Genomic DNA, 23,245 nt, shown 5'->3' with positions numbered 1-23,245 from the left:
CCCAGGGTGGCTGCCCTGCACCACCCAACCTCTCACTTCATGGATAATAAATAACATTTCCCTTCCCAGCTACAGTCCCTTGTTTTCCAGCAATGAATCTCCCACTATCAAGATGTCCCTTTACAGCCTCATTCTTCTGCCAAATTGGTAAACTGCCTTTATTTCTGTCTCACCTGTGCACCCTCCTTTAGTGCCCTCTTCATTATGAATTATTTAATCACTGAAGTGAACAGTGAAGCATCTCCTCCGCATCTTTATCCCATTCCCTCTGCCCTTCCACTGAATCACCAAACTGAAGTTCTTCTCTATAGCATTTTGGGAAAAGAACAAACCCAACTCCACATGAACAAGCCCTCAGTGTTCTATAGGGGTAACATCAGCCATTGCCTGCTAGTGGGAAATAAGTTGGCAAAGAACAGAGAAACTTCTTTAAACACACAGATATAGGGCAGAGAATGTGTGTGGGGAGAAAGTGAAAATAATTCCCAAGCTGACAGCAGCTCCACGTGGTCAGCAGTCCCTGGAGAAGGCTAAAATAGAACTTCAGGGCTGCAGAACCTGTGCCCTGTGCACATTTCCTCTTCCCCTTCTCACATCTCAATGCCCATGCCCATAGTCCCAAAGCCTCTGGAATTCCAGTGTGCTGTGATCACATCTCGAGCAAGAGGCAGCACTGAATTGATTTGAGCAGTGCTTTAGAATGGAGACAGGCTGTTTTTGTAGTCTGGGGTTTTTTTATGAGAATGTTAAAAATATGGAACATACTGTTAAAATCACAGCATTCCACTAGAAAAAAAGTATTATCTCGGGATAACACTCTTAGATATCCAAGTGATGACACAGCAGTGTAACAGGGTGATAAATTCTACACAGGAGCATGAATTCTGTGCAATTTTGGGAAACAGGGATCATGCTGGTAACTTCCACTTCCCCAGGGAGTTTTAGGGATATGTGTCCATATAGCAAAGCAAGGCTTTGAGACATTGCAGCAAAAAAAAAGTCATTATTTCCTGACTATTTTTAGACAAGAAAAACAATGATAGCAAGAATAATCTCCCCTTTCTTTAGGGAAATCCCCATCAGTTTTCCAACTGAAGAAACATGGATATAATAATTCAAAAGTAAGTCAAAGGTTTGATGTTCTGTGAATGGGAGAATGATGGAAGAGTTAATTATAGCTGCTGTGTCACCCAGTTATAGCTCACAGCACAATCAAAATAAAGCATCTGACAGGGAATTATGTAGAGTCTTGAGCAGCAAAATACAACTCTTTTTCAGCTTTAAAAATATACAGATCTGAAGCCTGAAAGCTGCTCAGGAACAAGTTCCCAGAATATTAAAATGAGAATATGGCTTTGCTTTTCCCTGTGAGTAATTTTGAAAACAACCACTCATTGCCAATGCAGAAAATAAGTTATTAAAAATTCTGGCAAAAGTGGGCTCATAAAGATTTTAGAATGAGCTAAGGAAATTTTAACACAGTAATATAATAGGATAAAACAACAGCTCTGATTATCTCCCCCTTAAAAGTATTCCAAGTATCAATAGGTTTTGGGGCAGGCCAAAAATGGCAAAAAAATAGCTTTATAACTTCATTTTGGGCTTCCGCTACCAGCATTAAACCCGGGGTGATTTTCTCCAGAAGCAGAGCGTGCTCTGGCACTAAGCCTTTTCCCAACACGGGAAAACCTGCTCTTCCACATCCCTGTAAAGTCAGCAGAGCAGAATGCCAGCACGCTGCAGAACTAATCTCCTGAGCTGTCACAACACACGCGTGGTGCCGGGAGGGAGCTGGGAACGGCTCCTCCGACATCCTCCACCGTGCTCTGCACTTCTCCTGGGAACGTGGGACCACTGGGGAGGAGTCTGAGTATTTAACCAGCATTTCAGATGCTCTTTTGTCCAGCCCAGGTAAGTCTAAAATCAGTTTCACTCTACGGCATCACAGCATTGAAGAAAAATGATATTTGCATTTTACAGTCAGCAAAATCAGATGGACAAATGGAGCAATTAAGATTGCTCTTAAAATCTCAAACATGAGATTGTTCTTAATTAAACAAGGAGTGGACACAAAATCTTCCTCTTACGCATGCACTTTACTACAGGTGTAGTTTACAAGCCCTTTTAAAACACTTATCTGCATTCCACAATTACCTATGAGTATATAATGATGTGTGCTTCTACTCACACTATTTATGCATCCATTTTTCATCTGGCATGATAGAATCTATTCATAACTTAAAATATTTACCTATGTATCTATTCTTCATTCATCAAGATTAATTTTATTCGGAATCCAATCTAAATTTTATCCACATGGGCTGATTCCCAAAGACTCACGTAAGAATCCAGCAATGGGATTCAGACCCAAATACCCGTGGTTTCATGGAATCACTGAATATCCTGTGTCAGAAGGGATTCACGAGGATGATGGGGCCCCATTCCTGGTCTCAGTACCTTTCAGCTCATTTAGCACACAGAATTTTCCTATGCTCAGTTACAAATGCAAAGACATTTCAAATCCTGGTATCCCACAAACAACTCCTTGAAATTTCCAGAGAAATTTCTCATTTTCAGGCAATTCCAGTTTGCAGGTCTAGGAGTGATGAAGTTACAATGGGTTTACGTGTGAGAAATGAAAGCACTGAGCGGAGAACACAAAGCCAGCTGTCTTTTGTTCCCACAAAAAGGAGATAAAAGAGAGGCTCCAAGCCTGTCGATGGAACGGGAGACCTGCTGCTTCTCGACAATGGCAGCGCCGCTGAATCAAGGGATCTCACAACCTGCCCTCCACCCTCCTGCAATTTTAAAATGTGGCACAATTGTCATTTCTGCCTGTTGATTTATTTGAGAGCGGTGAGTCAGCTGCAGGCTGGGGACTCCCCATGAGCAGCAGGCAGGAAACAGGGCTGGAAACAAAGCTGGAAACACGGCGTCCACCGTGGAGGATAAAGCAGAGGGAAGCTTTAACATCCTGCAGGCGCTGAACTGCCAATGCAGGTTTAAAAAAGCAAAACAAAACCAACCTATTGTTGCCCAGAAAAGCTGTGACTTCCCAGTCCCTGGCAGGTGGGACAGAGCTTGGAGCAACCTGTGGTAGTGGAAGGTGTCCCTGGCCCACGGCATGGGTGGAATGAGATGAGCTTTAAGGTCCCTTCCAACCTAAACCATTCCATTATTCTGTCACTCCATGATTCTAACCTCTGTTGCTGCAGCAAGTTAAAAACCAAAGCCGCCTAAAAGCAGTTTAAAATCTCTGCAAACATCAGCTGTGAAAAATAAAAAAATTAATATTGGACATTTTTTGTAGCTGCCTCCAAAAACTGTTTCATCAGACCTGGTTGAGGAATCCAGGATTATTCTTTTTTACAGGAAATATGAAGAATGATCACTTTTTCCCTGCCAAAATTAACTTGAAATCAGGAACTCTGCCTGGCTCAGCTCGACTCAACACCCTGTCAGAATAATCTCCGAGTGAAGATTATCTCCTAGAAAGATCTGCTGAGGACAGGCTCCATCCCTGCTGACAGGCGGGTTATTCTCACGGCTGATGTCAGCAACAGATTCCCAAGCCAGGTCAGGAAATCCAAAGTTAACGTTCAGGCATCTCTGAACAGAAGCAACAGGAACCCTTGGTTTTTCCTCCCTGTCCCACCCTTTCCAGATCCGAGTTAAGTCACTGTAGATGATCTCTGTGCAGAAAACACCAGCAGTGACAGTGCTGTATGATGAGCTCTATCCAGAAGATACAAAGCCTTGGGGATACTTTACAGGCTTTGGAAAAAACCTGCTGGTTAGATTTCCTCAGCCTGGGAAAACAGCACCAGAAATTGCTCCAAGTTTCCTGAATGTGCTGTTTGGGAATAATTTAAAAGATCTGATTACTGCCAGCCAACACCCAGAAAAATTTCATGGCAACTGCTTAAAATAAAAGCCTAAAAATGCACTGCATTCCATCCTAGCAGTGGACTAAAAGATCCTTGCCTGTGAAACACTTTGACTTCTGGATGAAAAATGATATATTGGACAATAAATACACAGGGCGATTACAGACTGGTATTTCTGACCTACTGATAGATATTACACGAGCCTAAGAAGATATTTAACCAGAATTTCCCCTGTTCTCTACACACACCTAAGTAAAAAATGCACATCAAATCACACGTTCCTCCCTAAGAACAGCAGAAGCTCATTCCCACAAAACTCCTGACACCACTGTTAATCCAACAATCCAGGTGGCTCTTCTGCCACACTCAAGCAGGAATCCCAGAAGGGGACTAGAAAAGACCCAAGAGATCATCTCATTCCAACACCCTGCCATGGGCAGGAATAACCACAATGAAAATTCCAGAGGTCCGGGCACACAGCGAGGCAAATCCTTATCAGAACTGATTCCAACACAGACCTAAATAACCAAGCAAGGCAGTTGCTCTGTAGCATTCTGTACACACGACACGTCCCACACGCGGGTTTTCGTATGGGAAAAAAACCATTTCACACACCTGCGGAAATAAATATGAAGGGTTTTTCCCTCGTTCAAAGGAGTTGTTGAACCTGAAGACGTCAGAAAACCCAGTCTGACCTCTGAGGTTGGTTTGTATGAAGAGATCAAGAGGTAACGAGCCATCGCCGCATTGTGCCAACTGCAGGCGAGTGCTGAAGGGGTTCAGCCCACACAGGGAAACCACAAAGAACCTGAATCCCACTCCTCCATATGCAAGCAAGGCTTTCCACTGGAAATACAGATATTAGAGGAAGGGCAGAGAAAGCCACCTAAACATTCCCTCAGTGCAATTACCCTGTGCCCATCACCCCAGCCTCGGCCCCTCCGGAGCTAAAGCTTGCCAGGATGTGATTCTGTGACATTCCTGGCACCCGTTCAAGCCGCTGAGAACTTGCTGCCCAAAGAACTTTGGTTTGTGCATGTCACACACTCTGCAGTATTTAGCAGCACTCAGCTATGATAAAACAATCCACCGAGAGCAGGGAAAGGCCAGACCTGCTGCACGGAAACAAAAACAGCCACAAAAAACATGCAACAGATAAAACCAGCATTTACAGCTCTGAAGAGAGATCATTAAGTACTGCACACTAATGAAATGAGGACATCCTCCTTCCCTTAACTTCTTCTGCTTTACCAGGGCCAGACAGAAGACTTCAGTGATCTCCTACTGGGCTGGAATCCTAAATCCAAAGAAATAAAATTAAATGATGTTTAAAGGCCATGGGAAAGCAACACAACCATGACAACTCCATGTCCTTTACATGGCCAACTAACACACACTGTTGCAGTATTTATTTCAGTCTCTGACCAGCAAGTTTTTGAAGACACAGCCACCAGGTACTATTTAGCATATATTCATCCCAAGTCAAGTGAGTGGCTTATTAACATTCCATTTGCATTTCTGTGACAGGCCACATATAAATATATATCAATATATTTACATCAGTTGTTTTATCCTGATGTCTGACACCTGATATTTGATGAAAGTCTGAAATGAATCACAGAGAAGATGGAGATGCTGCTCAGAAGGATGGACTGCTCCCACCCCCAGAACCACCCACCCCTGCAGTCCTCAGAGTTTCCAGACAGCTTTGGGCTCCTTTTCTTTCTTCCCTGCAACTAAATAACCCATTATGATTGCTAAAAATATCTATGTTTATATTAATCCCCATCTGGCTGAGGACACTTTGTCCAACCCACAGTCGGTGTTGCCACCGTGCTCCTTGACCTACATCCCCCTGTCCTTGGGCTTGAACTTTGTACATCCAAGAATTAAAAACACTAACGTGGGGGAAAAAAAGTGCTGGTTACAAACACACTGTCCTATCTCTGGAGCAAAGAGCTGACTCAGCACTGACAACAGTTTCCCACAGCTGTTCAGTCCCTGTGCTCCCCACACTGGCTGGTGGCTCGGATGTGGATGGGTTTGGTGTTGAATTTGAGAGCAGCTGGAGTTACCTGCCTGCCCAGCCAATCCTTCTTTGAACCATGGATGCTCCCAGGGAACAGTGGGATTGCTCATGCTCCAAAAGAAACCCTGGGAAGCCAGAGGAAATGATTTCTCAGCAAATGGCCATGGTGACGGAGCTCGGCGCTGGCAAAGATAAAAGTCACTGAGGCCTTGAGGGTGAAGTACAAAGCAGCTCTTCAGCTCTGCTTTCCCACAATTAAACTTCCACCAATGCAAAGAGGTAAGAAAGAAGGTGGGTGTGAGAATGGGGAGCAGGATGAGCCTCTGTTTAGCATCACCTTCACAGAGGGAAGCCCTGGGTCAAGCTCCCTCGTGAGAAGTCCCACTACAGCCACCCAGAACTCCCAGCTCCCCCAGCCATGCTCCAAATTATTCCGAGTACTGCCAGGACATGCCAGAGGAAGAGCTGCTGCACCAGGCATGGATCAGACAAAAGTTAGCCAAAAAGCAGCATAACTGTGTTAAAGGGAAGAACTTTTGCCACCTATCTGCTGATGATCTAAATTAGTATTTTGTAACTGACACCTCAGAGCACATGACATCTTTGGACAAAAGCTGTATTTTGATACCAGATTCATGGGAGGCTGTCTTAACACCCACTGCAGATGGAAAAGGAAGGTATGAAGAGGACAAAGGCTTTGCCCAAGGTCATTCTGTGAATCAAGGAGGGAACAGGCAGAGGAATTTGATCTTCTGGCTCATGGGTGGCCAAGTCTTTTCAAAATATAAAGACAGTAACACAGAATCATTTAAGCTGGAAGACAGCTCCATGATCATCAAGTCCAACATTTAAAGGCAGTTTCCTCAACAACTGCACTGCTTTCATGAAGGGACCTAATCAGCATCCCAGCAAAAAACATCTAACTCTACTACAAGTGCTGCCCATGAGCCAGGAGAGTGAAGTGCCATTGAAAATGCAACCACCACTGCATCCAAGTAGGCTACTACCCATCTACTCAAGGAGAAAAAAGCAATCACTTTTGCCTTAAGAGCCCTGTCAAATGAATTCCTGGGAATAAACACTCCTAAATACAATTTTAAAACCATTTGGCATTGATTAAGTGTTGAGCACTGAGCACCTTTCAGAAGAAAAGCCTTTGTCAGATATATGCTAGAAAAAAAAAGCCCTAACACTGATTCACCTCCAGGTTACTGCAGTTACTTTTGAACATAAAGCTACTAGAAGACCATGACAAACAGTCCCATAGAATTAACTGTGTCTTTATGTTTTAGAAAAGCACCACACCTTGCCTTAAAAAACCCAAGCCAGGCACTATTTGCATGCACGGTCTCCTCCCACCCCAAGGCACTGGGTTTTTTTAGCAATACACAAAACACCATTTGTTGAAATTCCTGGTTTGGAGCAGTTTTGAAATGGTGCATCCTCTCCTATAAACAGAATTGTTCCTGGGATGGAGCTGCAATGGAAGGCATGCCAAGATACACAGCTGAGCTACAATGCTGCTTAAGTAAATTTGGGAACATGCAGAGCTTAATATAGAAATTCCCTTTATGGCAGATAACACCGTGGAAGTTTAGTACTTCTAAAAATGGTAACTATTGTCCAAAGAGAGAAATCCAAACTAAAATGGACAGATCAACCCTAGCTCCCCATCCAAAATAAATCCATTTATCAATGATGTTTTTCAAAGAGAATCATAAAATACTCTTTCTCATTTAAGATTCTAATAGAATCTTCTACAGCCTCTCAAAGAAACACCAAAGAGATGAAGGGAAGAATAATTTTGGAGGGATTTTTTTATATGTCCTCTTTTTGACCAACAACAGTGACTGCAAGAATCACGGGAGAGCTCTGTAAAACCAGAATGGGAGCTGTTGTTCTGGAGTAAAGGACTACTTAAAATGGAAGGCCTGCGGGAAAAAAAAAAAAAAAGTCATTTCTGTGATCTCAGGCAGCATAAATTATAGAGAGAAGACATCTGAGTTCTATGCTAAGGATTAATTTGCCATTTAAAAATGCAGGGAACAGATGGATCTCTTGGCTAAGACTATATTTGGGAATTACTTCATTTTGCTGCCCACATGCAAATAAAAATACAACTAAAAGTAGAACTTTCTGTGAGCTTTCACATGGGTAGAAAACACTGAAGTAATGAAAATAAAACCCAAAAGAAAATGTCTGTATGAAATAGGTCAAGAGCCACAGTACCTATTGTGGATCTGCAATAGGCTGGGGGAGAGAACGTGATTTTACTTTGTTGAGCAACCATGGAGAGTAATGCCAGGCTTAGAACCCAAATTTAAAAAAAAAAAACAACCCCAAAACCAACCCAGTACAACCCGTATCATATGACAGTGTCTGCCACTTAAGAGTAACTTCTGAAAAAGCACCTTGCTGTAACTTAATTCCATGGAATTTATTCAGATTTAGCAATTACATCTCCACACAGGATCACAAGGCCACAGATTCTCTTTCTCAAAAGCCTGGGTCAGTTCCACTGCACTTACCAGGGATCACAAAGCACAGGTGAGAACTAAATTTGTGAGAAAAATTCAAAAGTAGGGGGAAGTCCAGAAGAAGATGCCTTACACCTCCCTGGACCGAGTGCCTGTGCAGCCCTGGCCCCCACCCCACACAGCAGCAGCTGGGAAAGGAGGAGCAGCACGAGGCAATTCGGCTGGCACAGGGGAGAAAATGGGACAGAAGAAAAGTCCTCTGAGGAATTCCCACAGGCAAAGCCTGTGTACTTCTCTTACAGGAGCCAGTGCTTTCAAACTCCCAAACCATGGCAGCCACACAGGATTAATTAAGCACCTTCCTTTTTTCCACCATTTCTCTGAGTTCAAGGAAAACTGTGTATTAAAAAGCAAACCCAACATCAACTCCTAAGACAACTGTTAGATACCACCTCTGCTTCTCCTCTAGCAACAGAATGAGCCTCTCCTCCCTCTCTGCATCTCAAAAACAAACAAACAAACAGAAAATTTCACCCAGTAAAGCCCCGAGCGGCGCAGGATGTCCTCGGTGTATTCCCAGACTCCGGAGCAGGGATAAGCACAGCTCCGCGCGCGTTTAGAAAATGAAGAGGAATAGAAAATCTGTACTAACCCAACTGCTTCCTTTCTGTGACTATTCATCCTTCACAATCCAACAGGACACACCAGCCAGTAAACAAACATGGAAGGGAGGGACCAACTTCAAAGCAAGTGTGTAAATCTTACATAATTTGAGGGTTTGAGATCTTGCAGCAACCTCTTACCCAACGAGGTGTCAGATGATCCAAGGAGGTCAGACCTGTAGCAGCCACAGTAAGTAGGACACTCTGCTTCTCACTCAGCCCAGCCAGGCACCATTTGCCCACGGGGACCTGGGGCCGGGCATTCTTGAGAATTCACTTTCAGGAGGATAACAGTGCCTCTCTTTCACATCTTATCACACCAGAAAAGCTCTCTGCTCTCAAATGGATGAAAGATAATAAATATGTGAATGCCCTTAGAGCCAGGATCTGCTGGAGATGTGTCTTAATTATTCTTGATTTTTTAACTGTTTGATGAGGTTCTCATATTTTTGCCCAGGTATAAAACCAATGATTTCCAGAATCTGCAGAGAACATCCCACAGCCATGGAAGAAATGAGGATATAGCCCTGAAAACCACTTCCCGCTCACAGAAAGGATTCTCCAAGAAGTACTTTTCCTGCCTTCCTGGATTTCCAAGTGTCTTCTAGCCAAAACCATCACTTTGAGCTAAATAAAGCAACTGAGCACTGAAGCCCAGACATTTCTCAAAGAGAAGGAATTAAAAAGCTCCACATCTCACTTCTCCAGACAGCAGAGTGCACTCATGGCCAGAAGGACAAGGAAACAAAAGAACAGGTCCCCTATCTTTGTTACGGCCCTCTTGTGAGGAGGGATCACAGAGAAGTCCTGTTTCTTAATGTCAAAGCTATTTTTGTTCTCATATCAGGCACTTAATGAATAATTATGCAAAGACTTTATTCACATGGCATCTACACAGTGCACCCCTCTCTGCTCCTCCTTTTGCAAACTCAGCTTCCCTTGAAGATTTAAAAAAAATTCGGACCATGTCCCAACACATAAAAATTTTTCCTTCTCTACAGAACACATTGAAACCCTCACCTCTCTCCCGAGCCTGTGATTTTCCACTTGAGAGCCACACTGCCTTCTCCTCTCCAAGCAGTATTACCAGCTGACCTCAAGGATCTGGAGTGGGATCCCTAATCTCCTGCTAAGAAGCTTTTGCACTTAAACCCTTGATGCCATCGTTAGGTTTTCGGCAGTCACGACGTCGTGGCCGGACAGTGCTCGATGCCGGGATGATAAGGGCAAAGTTGAGCACATCAGGTACATGGTTAATTCAATGGGCAGACTTTAGGGGATGATACTGTTTTTTATTTTTTCCCCAGTAAGGCTTATTCACCATTAATTTCCATCCCTATGACCTTATTTAAGTACAAGGTGTTCCACAGAGATTGTAACATTAATGGTGGATCACACTGATATGCCTCGAGGAGACCTGTTCTCCCAGCCCTCAGGTTTTATGGGGAAGGTTCTCCTTCTGCATCCACGCCTCTGGCAGAAACAGAAACATCCTCTTTGGGAAAAAAACAAAACAAACGAAAAAACCCCAATAAATCACTGTATTTGCAAGTCCAAAGGGACGTGGTGTCTAGGCTTTAATTGGAACACATATGGCTGAGCCCAGGCAGTGGCTGGATTTTTCCTTTGATCATTGCAATGACTCGCATATTTTCAAGAAGAATTCAATACAGCCTTCCTCTTCTGCTATGCATCCCTCCACATGAATATTCATTAGAAATTATTAAACTGCCCTCTATTCCAAAGGTCTGTATGACAGGGATCCTCTCCCCCACCTCTGGTGCCTGCCTGTGTCTCCACCTGAGCTGACTCCACCATCACTGCAGATAAGCACTTCCAGACTATGATGCCTCTAATCTATTTTAGCCACGATTTGCAATGCAACCGTGTGTGTCTCTCAAAAAAAGGGGAATTTGGACCACTCATGCAGAGGGAGGCAGCCACCACAGCCCATGGCACCACACATTTCCCTGTTTTCCTTGGCTTTTCGGGGTTGGTTTCCCCTTGCTCTCCCAGTGTGCAGCAGGAAGAGAATATGAGGCACATTTCTTCCTGCCTCCAGGATCCTCAGACTAAGTAAGGCTTCTGAGAAGTAACACAGGCAGCTTCAACTTCCCTGACCTCAGCTAATTCTTTCCTTCCCTCAGCCTACTCAAGATGATTAAGCAAAATACTTGGAAGGAAATCAAAGCCTTAAAAACGCAATTAGAAGTGACCATTTTGTTAATATGTGCACGCACAACCCCAAAGTCAAACCCAATCCAACAGCACCTGACCTTTGGGAAAACAGCAATTTTTAGCAGCTCCCACGGACTTAAGGAACAGCCCGAAGTCTCCCACAACACTGGTACGAGCAGTGCTGTCAACATAACTCATGTTTTTCCCACTATTTCCAAAAAAGGAGGTTAAGAACACATGAAATTGTGAATTCTCACACCAGACACTGACTCCCACAGACCTGGAGCAGTACAGGGGTGACTTAAAAATATAGTTTTTAACACACATCTATACACCCAGACCTTTCTCTCCCAGCTGAAGAAAAGGAAAGTTCACCGAGAGTCTGGAATCAGGTGCCACAAATCCTGATATTGTCTAGCAAAGATTGTGATCTCATTGCAAGAAACCTTTACAGCATTGAAATAATAAAAATAAAAATCTCTTTAACAACAATAAAGTAATTTGAAATTATCAAAATAGTTATCATAGTAGTAAAACAGAAATATTTTTCTAGGGCAATTTCCACTTCACCCATCCACAACATGACATATTTTTAAGACTCATTTCCTGATATTAATTTTTAAAAAGATTTTTTTTTTCTCTGCCTGTAAAGACTCAAATGCACTTTCAGAAAGCAGCAGTTGAGCTTCCAGGCCAGACACAGAAACAAAGCCTGACAGCTCAGATTTAGATAAACACCTACTTCTGTACATTTAGGAAGAAGCTTAATTGCCTTGTCATTTAGAGCCAGCAATTACCAACTATTACTGGGAGTGCAGCAGTGGTGGGGGGTATTAATTGCAGCCAAATGTCCACTTTTTTTTTTTGGGCGGCTCATGCCAAGAAAATTAAGTACTAAATAAAAAAGAAATTAAAATCCCTCTTGGTTATAACGTTTTAAAGTATTTTATTGTCTATTTATATGTAAGGGGGGGGGGGTCTCCAGAGAGGCCAACAAAGATAGAATTTCTATTTTATTCTGAAATTACGTCCAATCATGGCAGAGACAGTATTAGTATGTTGGGGAAGGCTCCAAAATCACCCTTTTTGGGGCTGATTCCTCCAGCAAGGAAACCAGTGCTTAGCTCCTAGAGCAAGCAGAGCATTTAAGGTTAAAAAAAAAAAATAAATAAATGACCTAAAATTGGTTGAGAGGGAAAGAGGGTGGTTTTCCCCCCTCATAGCCAGTTCTGCCACAGGCGCTGCTAGTTCGTTTCCCTGTGCTGTGTGAAGAGAAAACCTTCAGGCAGGAGGGAGAGCAGCTCCGGTGCTAAGGGTGGGGGGGAAATCTATTTTTTATTTATTATTATTTCAAAGGGTTGGCTTGGGGTTTTGTTTTTTTTTTTTTGTGGCAATCGCGGTGTTTTTCCGCGGGGCTCCGGCCCCGCCCCGGGGGCGGCGCGGCGGCCCCGGCCGGCTCCCGCCGGCTCAGACCGGTTCTCAGCGCAAACAGCCGCCCCCCGCCTGCTGGGGCAGCGCGGTGGCGGAACACCCGCTTTTGCTCCACCAGCACCCGCTTTCTCCCCACAAAACACCCGCTTTTCCCTCAAAAACATTGGCTTTCCCCGCCCCGAAGCAGCCGGGTGAGGCGGCGCCGCGGCCGCGCCGCCATTACAGCGGCGGGCGCGCTCCGCCGGCTGTGAGGCGAGAGAAAGCGGCGGGGTTTCGGCGCGAGATAAAAATCTTATTATGCAACGCACATTTTTAATAGATTATTGCCGAGTCCAGGGCTGAGGTAATGCGGGCTGTCAGCAGCTGGGGCGAGAGGCTGAGGGACGAGCGGGCTGCGGCCGCTCCCTCCCAAGGGCGCCGAAGACACTGTTTCTTCACCATCCGTGAGGAGAACTTTAATATATCACATTTTTTTTCCACAGAAGGATCTATTTATGTGGTTACACATGCACAGGTACGTCTTTTTCGGCATATCTCGAGTATAAAGGTTTGCCTTTTGTATTATTATCTCTCCAAAGCCATCTGAAAACGTTCTGCCTGTGCTCAATCTCAAGAAACCCAATACAGTCCCATGGGTAAAAAAAGCCACGTTTAAAGGATGGTCTCGGTTATATTTAGCTGAGCAGCAGCACAGGCTGACACGAGCAGAAACACAAGGAAGAACAAAGTGAAAACGCTCGACAGTTGGTAACAAAAACCTGCGAGTATCTGAGGTGGATTTTTTTTTTTTTTTTTTTTTGATTTTCCTTTCCCTAATTCACATTTTGCCGCACAGAGAGAACATTAAAGCAGCACACGGGTTTATGTGAACATAAACGTAAGAATGAGCTGCTTCACCTGACTCTGACAGGATTTAGTGCTGCCTTTGTATAATGGAAAAGGCTTCCTACTCTAAGAAAATCTTTAATTTCGTTAATAAATCTTAACCTAATTATTCTCCCATACAAACACCAACCTGCTCAACCCTGTCGTTCTACCAGAAGAGATTAAAAATTTTCAGCTCATCTCTACAATACCAAATATATGTGGAATTATTTAACCTCGACAAAAGCCATTTCTGAGATGCTTCAATAAAGACTAAACAGCTACGTTTAACCTGATTTTTCATCTGACCTCAGCACAGGCATCTCCAAACCCACTCAAAATCCCAAATCCCAGCTAAATCAGTGATTCATCACTTCTGGCAGCAAATGACGAAGGAAGGAGGAGATGAAGACAATGGTAGAGTAAGGTTTGCATTATGTAATGAAACTAAAATTCACTTTTTTCTCCTTTCACTTCGGTTGTTGAAAAAGGGTAGGAAAGTCCCTGACTAAATAAAATACACAGGAGGTTTCAGGGAGCCTTTTTTTCCCATGATTAAAATTCTCTTGGCAGTATTTTTCCGAAGTTTATTTCAATACTAAGACACACATATATTCCATTCCAATGGTAATTCCTTGCTCCAAAATGAATTTAATCACAGAGAAATCTAAAATTAAAATCAATCTCTAATTACCTTATGCCTTGCCCACTTGTCATGAGAACTTTAAATACAGCTATCAGAATTACAAAAAAATTCCCTTTTCAGATATCTGGAAGTAAACTTCTTCCTGTTTCTTGATTTTGGGAAGACTGGAATAACTGTGCTCACGTAGATGTTGGTGAATATAAAACTAGTGTTGTATCTAAGCTGAAAATGCTCTTTTAATTTCACAATATATATTTCATATTACAGGCTATAGAGAAATAGTCATCTAACTAATTATTCATCAGCAACTGCAGCATCCTGGAGATGAGACAACCAAATAAACACTCTTAAAAATAAATTAAAGGTGACTACATTACATGCTATAGGAAATTATTCATTTATCTGGTAAATCCCCCAGCATCCTCCACATCAGACAACTGAATAAACACTCTTAAAAAATAAATTAAAGCCAAGGGAAATCTCAGGTCACTTATCTGTAGATTGAACATGTGGTGTTCAGGCTTTCACAGCCTGGACATCACCTACAGGAAATCAAACACTTCTGCTGGGGTTTTTGTAAAGTATTCAAACACTATCCCAACAAAGATTTTAGGAGCTGAAGGCTCCACTCTCAGCGCCGGGTGGTTCAGCACGCTGCTGCAGCAAAGCTTTAAAAATAATCACTAACACATGGAGCAGCAAGACACATGTCAGGCCATTTGACGTTACAAAACTGAATCAAAAAGCCCAGAAATTATTTTTAGTGCATTAGAGCACCTCGATAAGCAGCCTAGAAAAGGGGGTTTTTTCTACAAAAGAAAAAAAAAAAAAAAAAAAAAAAAGCAGGGAGGATGTTTCCAGGAGGTTGGGCAGGGCACAAACAAAATCTGGTTTGTTTCCTATGGGATCACCCAGCTTCCATCTAGAGCCAGTTTCTTCCATTACACGGTACAGAAAATATGTTTGCTAATGTTACATTTGTGGTATGTGTCTGAATCACCAAAACAGAGAAACTGAAGCTTCTGGTGGTGGCAAATTATCATTTTCAAGGGCTTTTTTATTCTTTCAAGGTGATAAAAAAATTCCATCAACCCTTTTGTACAATATGGGTGGGGAACCAGCAATCTCATACTAAAAAGACTTCAGGAAGACACAAATTCCTCCTCAAATCCACACAGGAACCATCCACATCTACCAGCTTCCTCACCTCCACAGGCAACTTCTGAGAGCCCACAAAACACCCCAAATAAAGCCTGACTTCAGAGAATACTGGTTACTTTTAATGTGTTTTTTCTGGTTTTAGTTTCTAAATTACTCCCTTGCAGCTCCATTACCTGCAAAGGCCTCCAAATAGCAATTGAAAGCAAAGTTTAGTTGAGATCCAACATAACAAACTCTGAACCTTTACAAGATAAAGGGTTTTTTTGATTGTTTTTTATAAAGAAAGCAGATCATGTTTCTTCAGTATTGTCCAGGAAAATCCACTCAATTTAATCAGTGTTATTTACTTCACACAGTGCTTGAAAACCACAAGCCAGGAAACCCAAACTTCTCCTTCACCACCTTTCTGCTGCTTTTTCACAGCTCCTGAAGGACAGTGCCTGGCACGAAGTTCCCATCCACCATGTGTCCCAAGCACTTCCCAGAGCAGGGAACACAACTCTGCCAGCTGAGACCAACAGGACAAGACTGGAGTGACCAAGCTCTTAAATTTCAGAAGAATGCAGTGTCATTAAGACCTTAGTAACACCGTGGCCTCACAAAATTGGCCATTTCCACTTATAAAAAAGCAATAAGAGAATCTCCAGCTTGCTAAAATCCTCATGACCACCACAGAAATTGCAGGCAGCAATTATTCTCCAGACAAATGAAAATGGATATATCACACAGCAAGTGGGAGCACCAAACCAGGGAAAAGGGGGGGAGGCAGCTTTTGCTCACCAACAAGGCATTAATGTTTACATGGCTAAATTCAAAGTGTGTTGAAAATTAAACACTTGTGCTTTGAAAGACTTCAAGGCCAGATGGGGTTTTCTTCCCAAAGTAAAGAGAGGGTTAAATTCTTCTTATTATCTGATTACTAAGAAACATGTAAAACTCTTTACTGATCCTTCAATATTAAGTATACAATCCACCAGATTCCATTACTTGCTCGACTGAGTTTGATTTTATTGTATTAATAAGAAAAAAATGTTTTATTTCCTCCCAGAGTATAGTCTATTTTTCCATTACTACAACTAGAAATTGCCAAGAAAATGAAATGCTCAAGCACAGCAGACACTGCTTTTCTTCTCATTAAATCTTAAAACTTGGTTCCAGTGGGATCATATTTAGTCCTCTCAAATTCAGAACAGGATTTCATCCCTCCTCAGCATCTCAACAATGACTTTTATAAATATTACAAGTTTCTTGGACACCCTTCTCATTCCACAAGGAGCAGAGAAGCACCAGTAGAGACATTTTCTTCTTCCCCTGCTTGAGATTTTTTTTTTTTATTAAACCTTAAATTAACCAGCCCTCCTTTCAATACATTTTCTGTAAAATTTTTTAGACTTCTGGAAGTCTCACAGATTTTTCTGAGTTGTAATAGTGTGAAAAATCTTTGATAAAGGATTATCTCTATTCAAGCATTAAGCTCTCATTGAGAGAGGTGCTGGAAATAAATAAGTGTTAAAAGCAGCATAAACTTGTCTTAAATCTTCACCTGCTCTCCAGCCGAGACAGGACCTGGATTTCTAAATCCAGGAGTAGAAAACAATAATTAAAAGAAGTAAATAAATCCTTGCATGATTCTTTAGACATGAGAGGGTGGGGCAAACAGAAGAGGAGACACTGATTTCCTCATCTTGTCTTCTGTGCACTCTCCATGAGTGTCAGCCCATCTCACCCTTCCAGAAGGTTCAACATTCAAGGTAAGATTTTGTGAGAATAATTCTCTTGTTCAGAGAGTTCTGCCAGATGTGAAATTCCATTCACAGTGATAACTGCAGAATCCTAGAATGGGTTGGGAGGCACCTTCAAGTTCACCTAATTCCACCCCCTGCCATAGGCAGGGACATCTTCCCAGGCTGCTCCAAGCCCCAATGTCCAACCTGTCCTTCAACACCACCAGGGATCCAGGGGCAACCACAACTTCTGTGGGCACCCTGTGCCAGGGCCTCGCCACCCTCACAGGGAGGAATTTCTTCCCAGTATTCCATCCATCCCTGCCTCTGGCAGTGGGAAGCCATTTCCCCTTCTTCTGTCACTCCAGGCCTTCGTGAAATCAAACACTAACTGATGGACTTATTTACTTAATGAATATTTTCATTTTTAGAAAAGACCTGGTATGCAAAGAAAACACTGCCAACTCTGCAAACCCTCCTGAAGAGCAGAGCTCTTCGCCAAAGAGCATAAAACATTTATGGGTGCAACCATAGCTTTGTCATTTCTACTCCTAGGGGGAATTTACTCTTAAAAGACCAAATATCAGAGAGGCACTTCAGCATGAATTTAAAAATTATTAAAAGAAATCAGTGATTTTCTAACACCTTCCCTGTAGGTATTTTGTAAAGCTATGCAAATACAGAGTTATTGCAGAACCAAGGACATGGGAAACACATCCCCAGGAATCACAAACTTGGATTATTTTCTTTTAATTCTTCCAAGTCTACAATTTTTGCTGTGAGGCAGCAGGGGGTAAAATGGGAAGGCGACAAATCAACCTTGAGAATGTCAGCGGTGTCAGGAAACAAGAAGAAACAGAACAATACCACTCATCATTTCCCAAAGCACATTGAAGTGTGGTCTGTAAAAAGTAGTTGACCCTTAAATCTGCCTTTTCTCTCACTGAAGCAAATAAAAGTGACCCCATTCTCCAGGCACACAGGCAGCAAAGGCCTTGTGTCTGTACATCCCTGCTCTGCCCATCCATCTTACAGACGCTGCACAAATCCACCATGGAAAATAACGAACAACAGCACCACCATTCCCCTTGGAACCCCCGGTGCCAACCGAGCCTTTGTACATTTCTACACCAACGACCGAAGCTCTGCCACGGAGCACCTGCTCAGGAAACGTCCGCACGGGCCCGGCACAGGGACCTACCTGTCGCTGCTGGTGCTGCTGCTGCTGCTGAGGGAGTCGCTGCTGGAGGATCTGCTGCGGGAGCCGCTGCCGCTGGGGGAGCGGGCGGGCCGGGCGGCCTGGCTGGCCAGGCGCTGCGGGGACTGCGTCCTGGACTGCGACGAGTGCGGCGACCGGCTCCGGCTGTGCTGGTAGTTCCGCTCCGGCCTTCTGCCTCGTACCTCCCGTGTAATGTCATCCCTGTAGATATCCCTGTGTACCACACTGGGCAATGTAAACTGCTCCCGGGCCCTAGGTTCGTATCGGGGGTCGTGAGCGTCAAAACGGTTTGGGCTTCGGCTCCGGGAAGTGTAATAGAGCCCGTGTTGTAAGGTCCGCTCCCGCGGGTCTCTATAGTAATCCTGATCGTAATGTCTCGTCCGATCAAAGCCGCCCGTTCCCCGCTCATGGTGTCCATAGGCACTATGTTCATAAGCACGCTCCCTGTTATCTGAAGCCCTGCATTTGGGAAGGGGGAAAAATACTGCATCAGAAAAGGGCAGGCACAACTAAAAGCAAATCATGCAAACATTCACGGCAACACTCGACTTATTGCTGCGACTGCTTCTCCGCTAACCAGCAATAACCTATCAAGCAAACAATGACAAACTTCAAAACATTTTACTTGACTCCAGAGTTATATTTGTATATGATCAAGCTGAGCAATCATTCTGGTTTAATTGCAATATGGGGCTTTCATGACCAGCAACCTGCCCGCACAGGAAAAAAAATTCTGCTTTCCCATGCAGACTCATTTCAGTTATTCTTCTTTTAAATTCCATTAACAAGAAAAGCTTCATGTTTGTGGACATCATAATTAGCAACTTCTTTTTCTCTCCATTTTTGCTTAAGAATTAAAAATTATTTTTTTTTCAAAATTTGTTTACTACTGGACCTCTTGTAATTATCCTTCTGCAAAAAAGGGCATCACAAATTGGGCTCTAGCCATGAAAGCCTCCATGTAAAGCATGACCCAGAGGTAAGAAGCTGCTTTCAAAAGGGGTGGCATAACCCATAGAGAATTCCCAGAAAATCAGGGGGATTCTTGTTGCTGTTCTAAAATATTTCACCCTGTTAGAGGGAATTTCTGCTTTGACCAGATTGCTACACTCATTTCTTGTAAAAGCTATGGATGCTAAAGAAACATTTCCATTACTATTGCTGGAACTGCAAGGATGCAGGTGCCCAGAACATTCTAAGACCCTACACAACAACTGGGAATCCAATTTTTAGGCAGTGTTTTTGTTGCAACTGTTGCTGCAGTCACAGAATTTCTATCTGCACAAACTGCTGCTTTCCAGCAGCTACAGTCCAGTTCATTTCAGCGTTTCAAACATTTTAAATTGAGAAAGGCTCGGTGATGTTCTGAGTTAGTGTGATCTCTCAAATAAAGAGACAGTAAAACTGACATAAAGGAACACTACAAATAGTTGAGTATTCCAATTTAGACAAGTACCAAGATGGTATGTCTTAGTTACATCCACAAAATGGAAGATCCAGAATGGTTACACTGAACATTTTAAAAATACTTCAAAAATTCTAAATATGTCAGGATAGCCAAAATTAATTTAAAAATTAATTATCCATGTTATGAAGGACATTTCAACCTTTTTTTTTCCCAGCCTTCTCTCTCAGATTCTTCCTTCAGAATCTGTTATGAGTCACTTCAATCCCCTGAATCCTGATAACCCAATTCTGCCTTGTGCCTCCCCCTTCACTCCTGCATCACAGTTCTAGTTCAAATGGCAGAAATATTTCAGGGATCTTTTATAAACTGAAAAGGGGATTTGAATCTTTTTTTGATTAGCATCTCAGGAAGTTCCTTCCATTCCTTCGCCAATGCATCACTAGATCCTTAATCCTCTCAATATATTCACTCTCTATTGTTAAATTGTAACTCATATCAACCTTTCTATAGGCTCCCTCACAGCTTGCCTGCATTTTTTCTCTCAAAATTATATATAAAAAACTACTTAACCAATGCAAGAGAATATCATTAACTTTTATATCTGCTTGAAATTCATTGTCGCGCTTCTATTGCCATTACCTCTCGCTCGCAACAATGGAATTTTGAAAGCTATTTCAGAATCTGGCACAGAAATGTGTCTCTGTTTTGGTTCTTTTTTCCCCTTTTGAAGGGCCAAGATCAACAATTTTACAAACGATTGCATTTAGCATCCTACAAAGTGTTAATCAGTGAGAGCTGATTTAATGAGGTCAGAGAAAAAGCAGTATTTTCTAGCCATTACTGCTACAGAGCTGACAGAAAGAACAAATCCTTATCCATGAGAAGGACACAGAAGACAGACAGAGGAAGCAGAGCTGAACAGCTACTGGCTACAGTGCTTTCTTCATTTATCTATTAGTACTAAGTGCTACTGGAGTTAGTGGAAAGAGAGGGTTTGACTTGGGTTAGGAGAGGGGCTAATATACACAGGGCAGGACATACCAACCTTTTCCAAGTGTGGAAACACGACCTATATTCCCAATTAAATCTAGGGAGAGAATTGTGAACATAACTTCCCCAATTTTGGCCCCTCTTACAGGGGTAATCCACCTTCTTAATGGGCAGGGGTGTCAAATGATATTTTGGATGAACCAACAAGAAAAAAAAAAATCTTAGTGACAAGACACAAAAAAAAAATTCCACTGGACGGAAGTAGTCCCAAACTGAAACCGTAACTCTGAAACCCCCAGACTTCTTTCTTGAGACAGAAGGCTCTTAAATAGATCCATAATTTTAATTTCCAGCCCTAAGTCTGAATCAAGCAGCTGGTAGAAGATCCCCCGAGGCCCGAGGGCCCTCACGCTGCTGCCAGCAGGCATCCTCTGGCCGCCTTGGTAACCATCCAGCCCAGTCACTTCTCACTGGTGTATCCACAAACGGGTATTAGCACCACGTCCTTAAAGCTAAAGTATGTTTAGTGTGGAGCAGCAGAGAGCTTTTTAAGAGACTAGATAGTAATCCACTCCCCATGGCTACTGGCGTCTTGACTGTATACCATCCAATAAATTCAAGGCAGTAGTTCTTATCCCAGCTTTTAAAAAAAAATAAACTATAATTTCCAAAATTTAGTAATGTCCGTCATCTCTTTTTGCCAATACCATCAGAAAGAATAATCCCAATAACTTGGAAATGATGTAGATCCAAAATGGAACCATCACAAGCTGCCTTCGGTCTTCTCCATCCAAGCATTATTTCCATGGCTAAGTGTTGTCGGTAGAATCCAAGGAGTGCATCATTAAAGTCTACTATGAATTTTGTGGTGACAATCCAATTAACATACCCGCTGCGCATAGTGAGAACTGAGAGCTAGGCATCAAGCTTTCACCGAATTCTAGGTTCTAGTATTCCGAAGATACTCCACAGAGAACTTCACCACATGTTGTAGAGTAAGATAGCTCCATCTGGCAGCAGGGATACATCCAACAAGGCCTTAATATTATCCAAGAAATGGGATCGCTACTTCTAGAAAAGAATAACTCCAATATCGATGCTGGCCAAAGGAAATCTTCCATCTTAAAACCACCTTATTTCAAGTGTAGGTAGATATCCAACCAGCTGCAGGACACATCCTCTATGGATCCACAAGGTACCAGCCACTGGGATAGAAATCACTTCCGTTTCCAACCCAAAATAGGAAACATAGATAATTCCCAAAATTTTAAATCCATCTGGGGGCCCTAGATACGAGTTTGTGTTTCTCACCATATCAAATACAAAATACCTGCCTAGAGAAACCTTGGAACTTACCCATCAAGTCTCCGCTCATAACGTCCTTCCCGTGCATGAAGTGATGGTGGGGGGCCGTAAGTGGGCCCCCCACCACCTCCTCTGAACCCAGAAACCTCTCTACTACGAGATGCTATGGAAACTGTATCATCCAATCCCCGCGCAGCACTGGGAATGGTTCCTGGCTCATTATAATCCGTCCGTAGGTCTCTATCTCCCATTTTGTTGACAGAGTTGTGTGCCTTCTGGGCACTTTTAATGTCCACAAAATCCACAAACGCTGCCACTCCGCCTTCCGACCCCCTCTTAGGGAGGATTTTGACACTTTCGACACGTCCATATCTGGAAGAGAAGGAAAGGAGAGCACATATGTTAGTGCTGGTGGGAAAATACCACGTTTAGTAACATTGCCTCTTGCAATATCACCATCCAGACCTTCACCCTTCCCTTGTGCCAGGAAAATCAATCACTGGGAGACACCAAGAGAGGAAAAGCCATTTGGAGAGGGGAAAAAGCCGTTTAAACTTTCCATGGTTACATTTAAACTCCTCTTTCACAGTGTGGGGAGCCTACCACCGGACCACCCTTTTTATAGCAACAGAGCAGCAGCAGCTGAAGAAACAGAAAGGTGGTCACAACCTGCACATCGTTAGTCTGACACAATTAAAGAGGCACAATGGTGTCACGAGGAAGAATACAGACAGCCAACCATTTTCTTAGGAGACGAATGACCTTGACACTTGCAATTCCATACTTCAATCTCTATTTAACCCACAGTCTCCACTGCAAACCTCATTCCTGATCTCAAACCCTTGCAGGACACGTGGGCGGCACAGACCCCCCAGACCCAGGTGCTGCTGGGGTTCAGCCTCCCACCCCCACTCTGGACCCAGCTGCACAACAGGAGCTAAGAAATGCCAGAGGGAATGTGACACCACCCTAAGTAATGTATGTTAAGTAACAACAACACTGGCACTTACGGATGAGTAAATGTCTATGCAAAATAAAAATAAACCCAAACATGTTTGTGTACACAAGGAAACAAGATGTAAAAACCTATTTAAATAACTTGTATCCACTCACAGCAGAAAGGACAAGCTGGGCAGGATGAGCACTGTGATGTTTTAACAGCCAACAACTGCAGGTTTTGGGTGCTCATTTCTATCAGCCTGAAGATTCTGAGCAAAACAGGGAAAAGCTTTGAACTGCAGTCAGTAATCCAGGACAAGGAAAG

General features: G+C 43.0%; 1 protein-coding gene across 6 annotated transcripts in view; it reads right to left on the bottom strand.

The window, feature by feature from the left end:
• SPEN (spen family transcriptional repressor) overlaps nucleotides 1-23,245 on the bottom strand; it is a 66,411-nt gene that overhangs the window by 26,048 nt on the left and 17,118 nt on the right. For all 6 annotated transcript variants that reach the window (XM_079326029.1, XM_079326028.1, XM_079326030.1 and 3 more), the window contains 2 exons: nucleotides 22,033-22,353; nucleotides 18,261-18,737 (listed from right to left, as the gene is read on the bottom strand). In XM_079326029.1, coding sequence (XP_079182155.1) covers nucleotides 18,261-18,737; nucleotides 22,033-22,353 — 798 coding nt within the window. The remainder of the gene's footprint in view (nucleotides 1-18,260; nucleotides 18,738-22,032; nucleotides 22,354-23,245) is intronic.

This window comes from Erithacus rubecula, assembly GCF_903797595.1.
Source record: "Erithacus rubecula genome assembly, chromosome: 24".
Lineage (NCBI taxonomy): Eukaryota > Metazoa > Chordata > Aves > Passeriformes > Muscicapidae > Erithacus > Erithacus rubecula.
The sequence above is the reverse complement of the archived record's forward strand: the minus strand, read 5'-3'. Positions and strand labels throughout refer to the sequence as shown.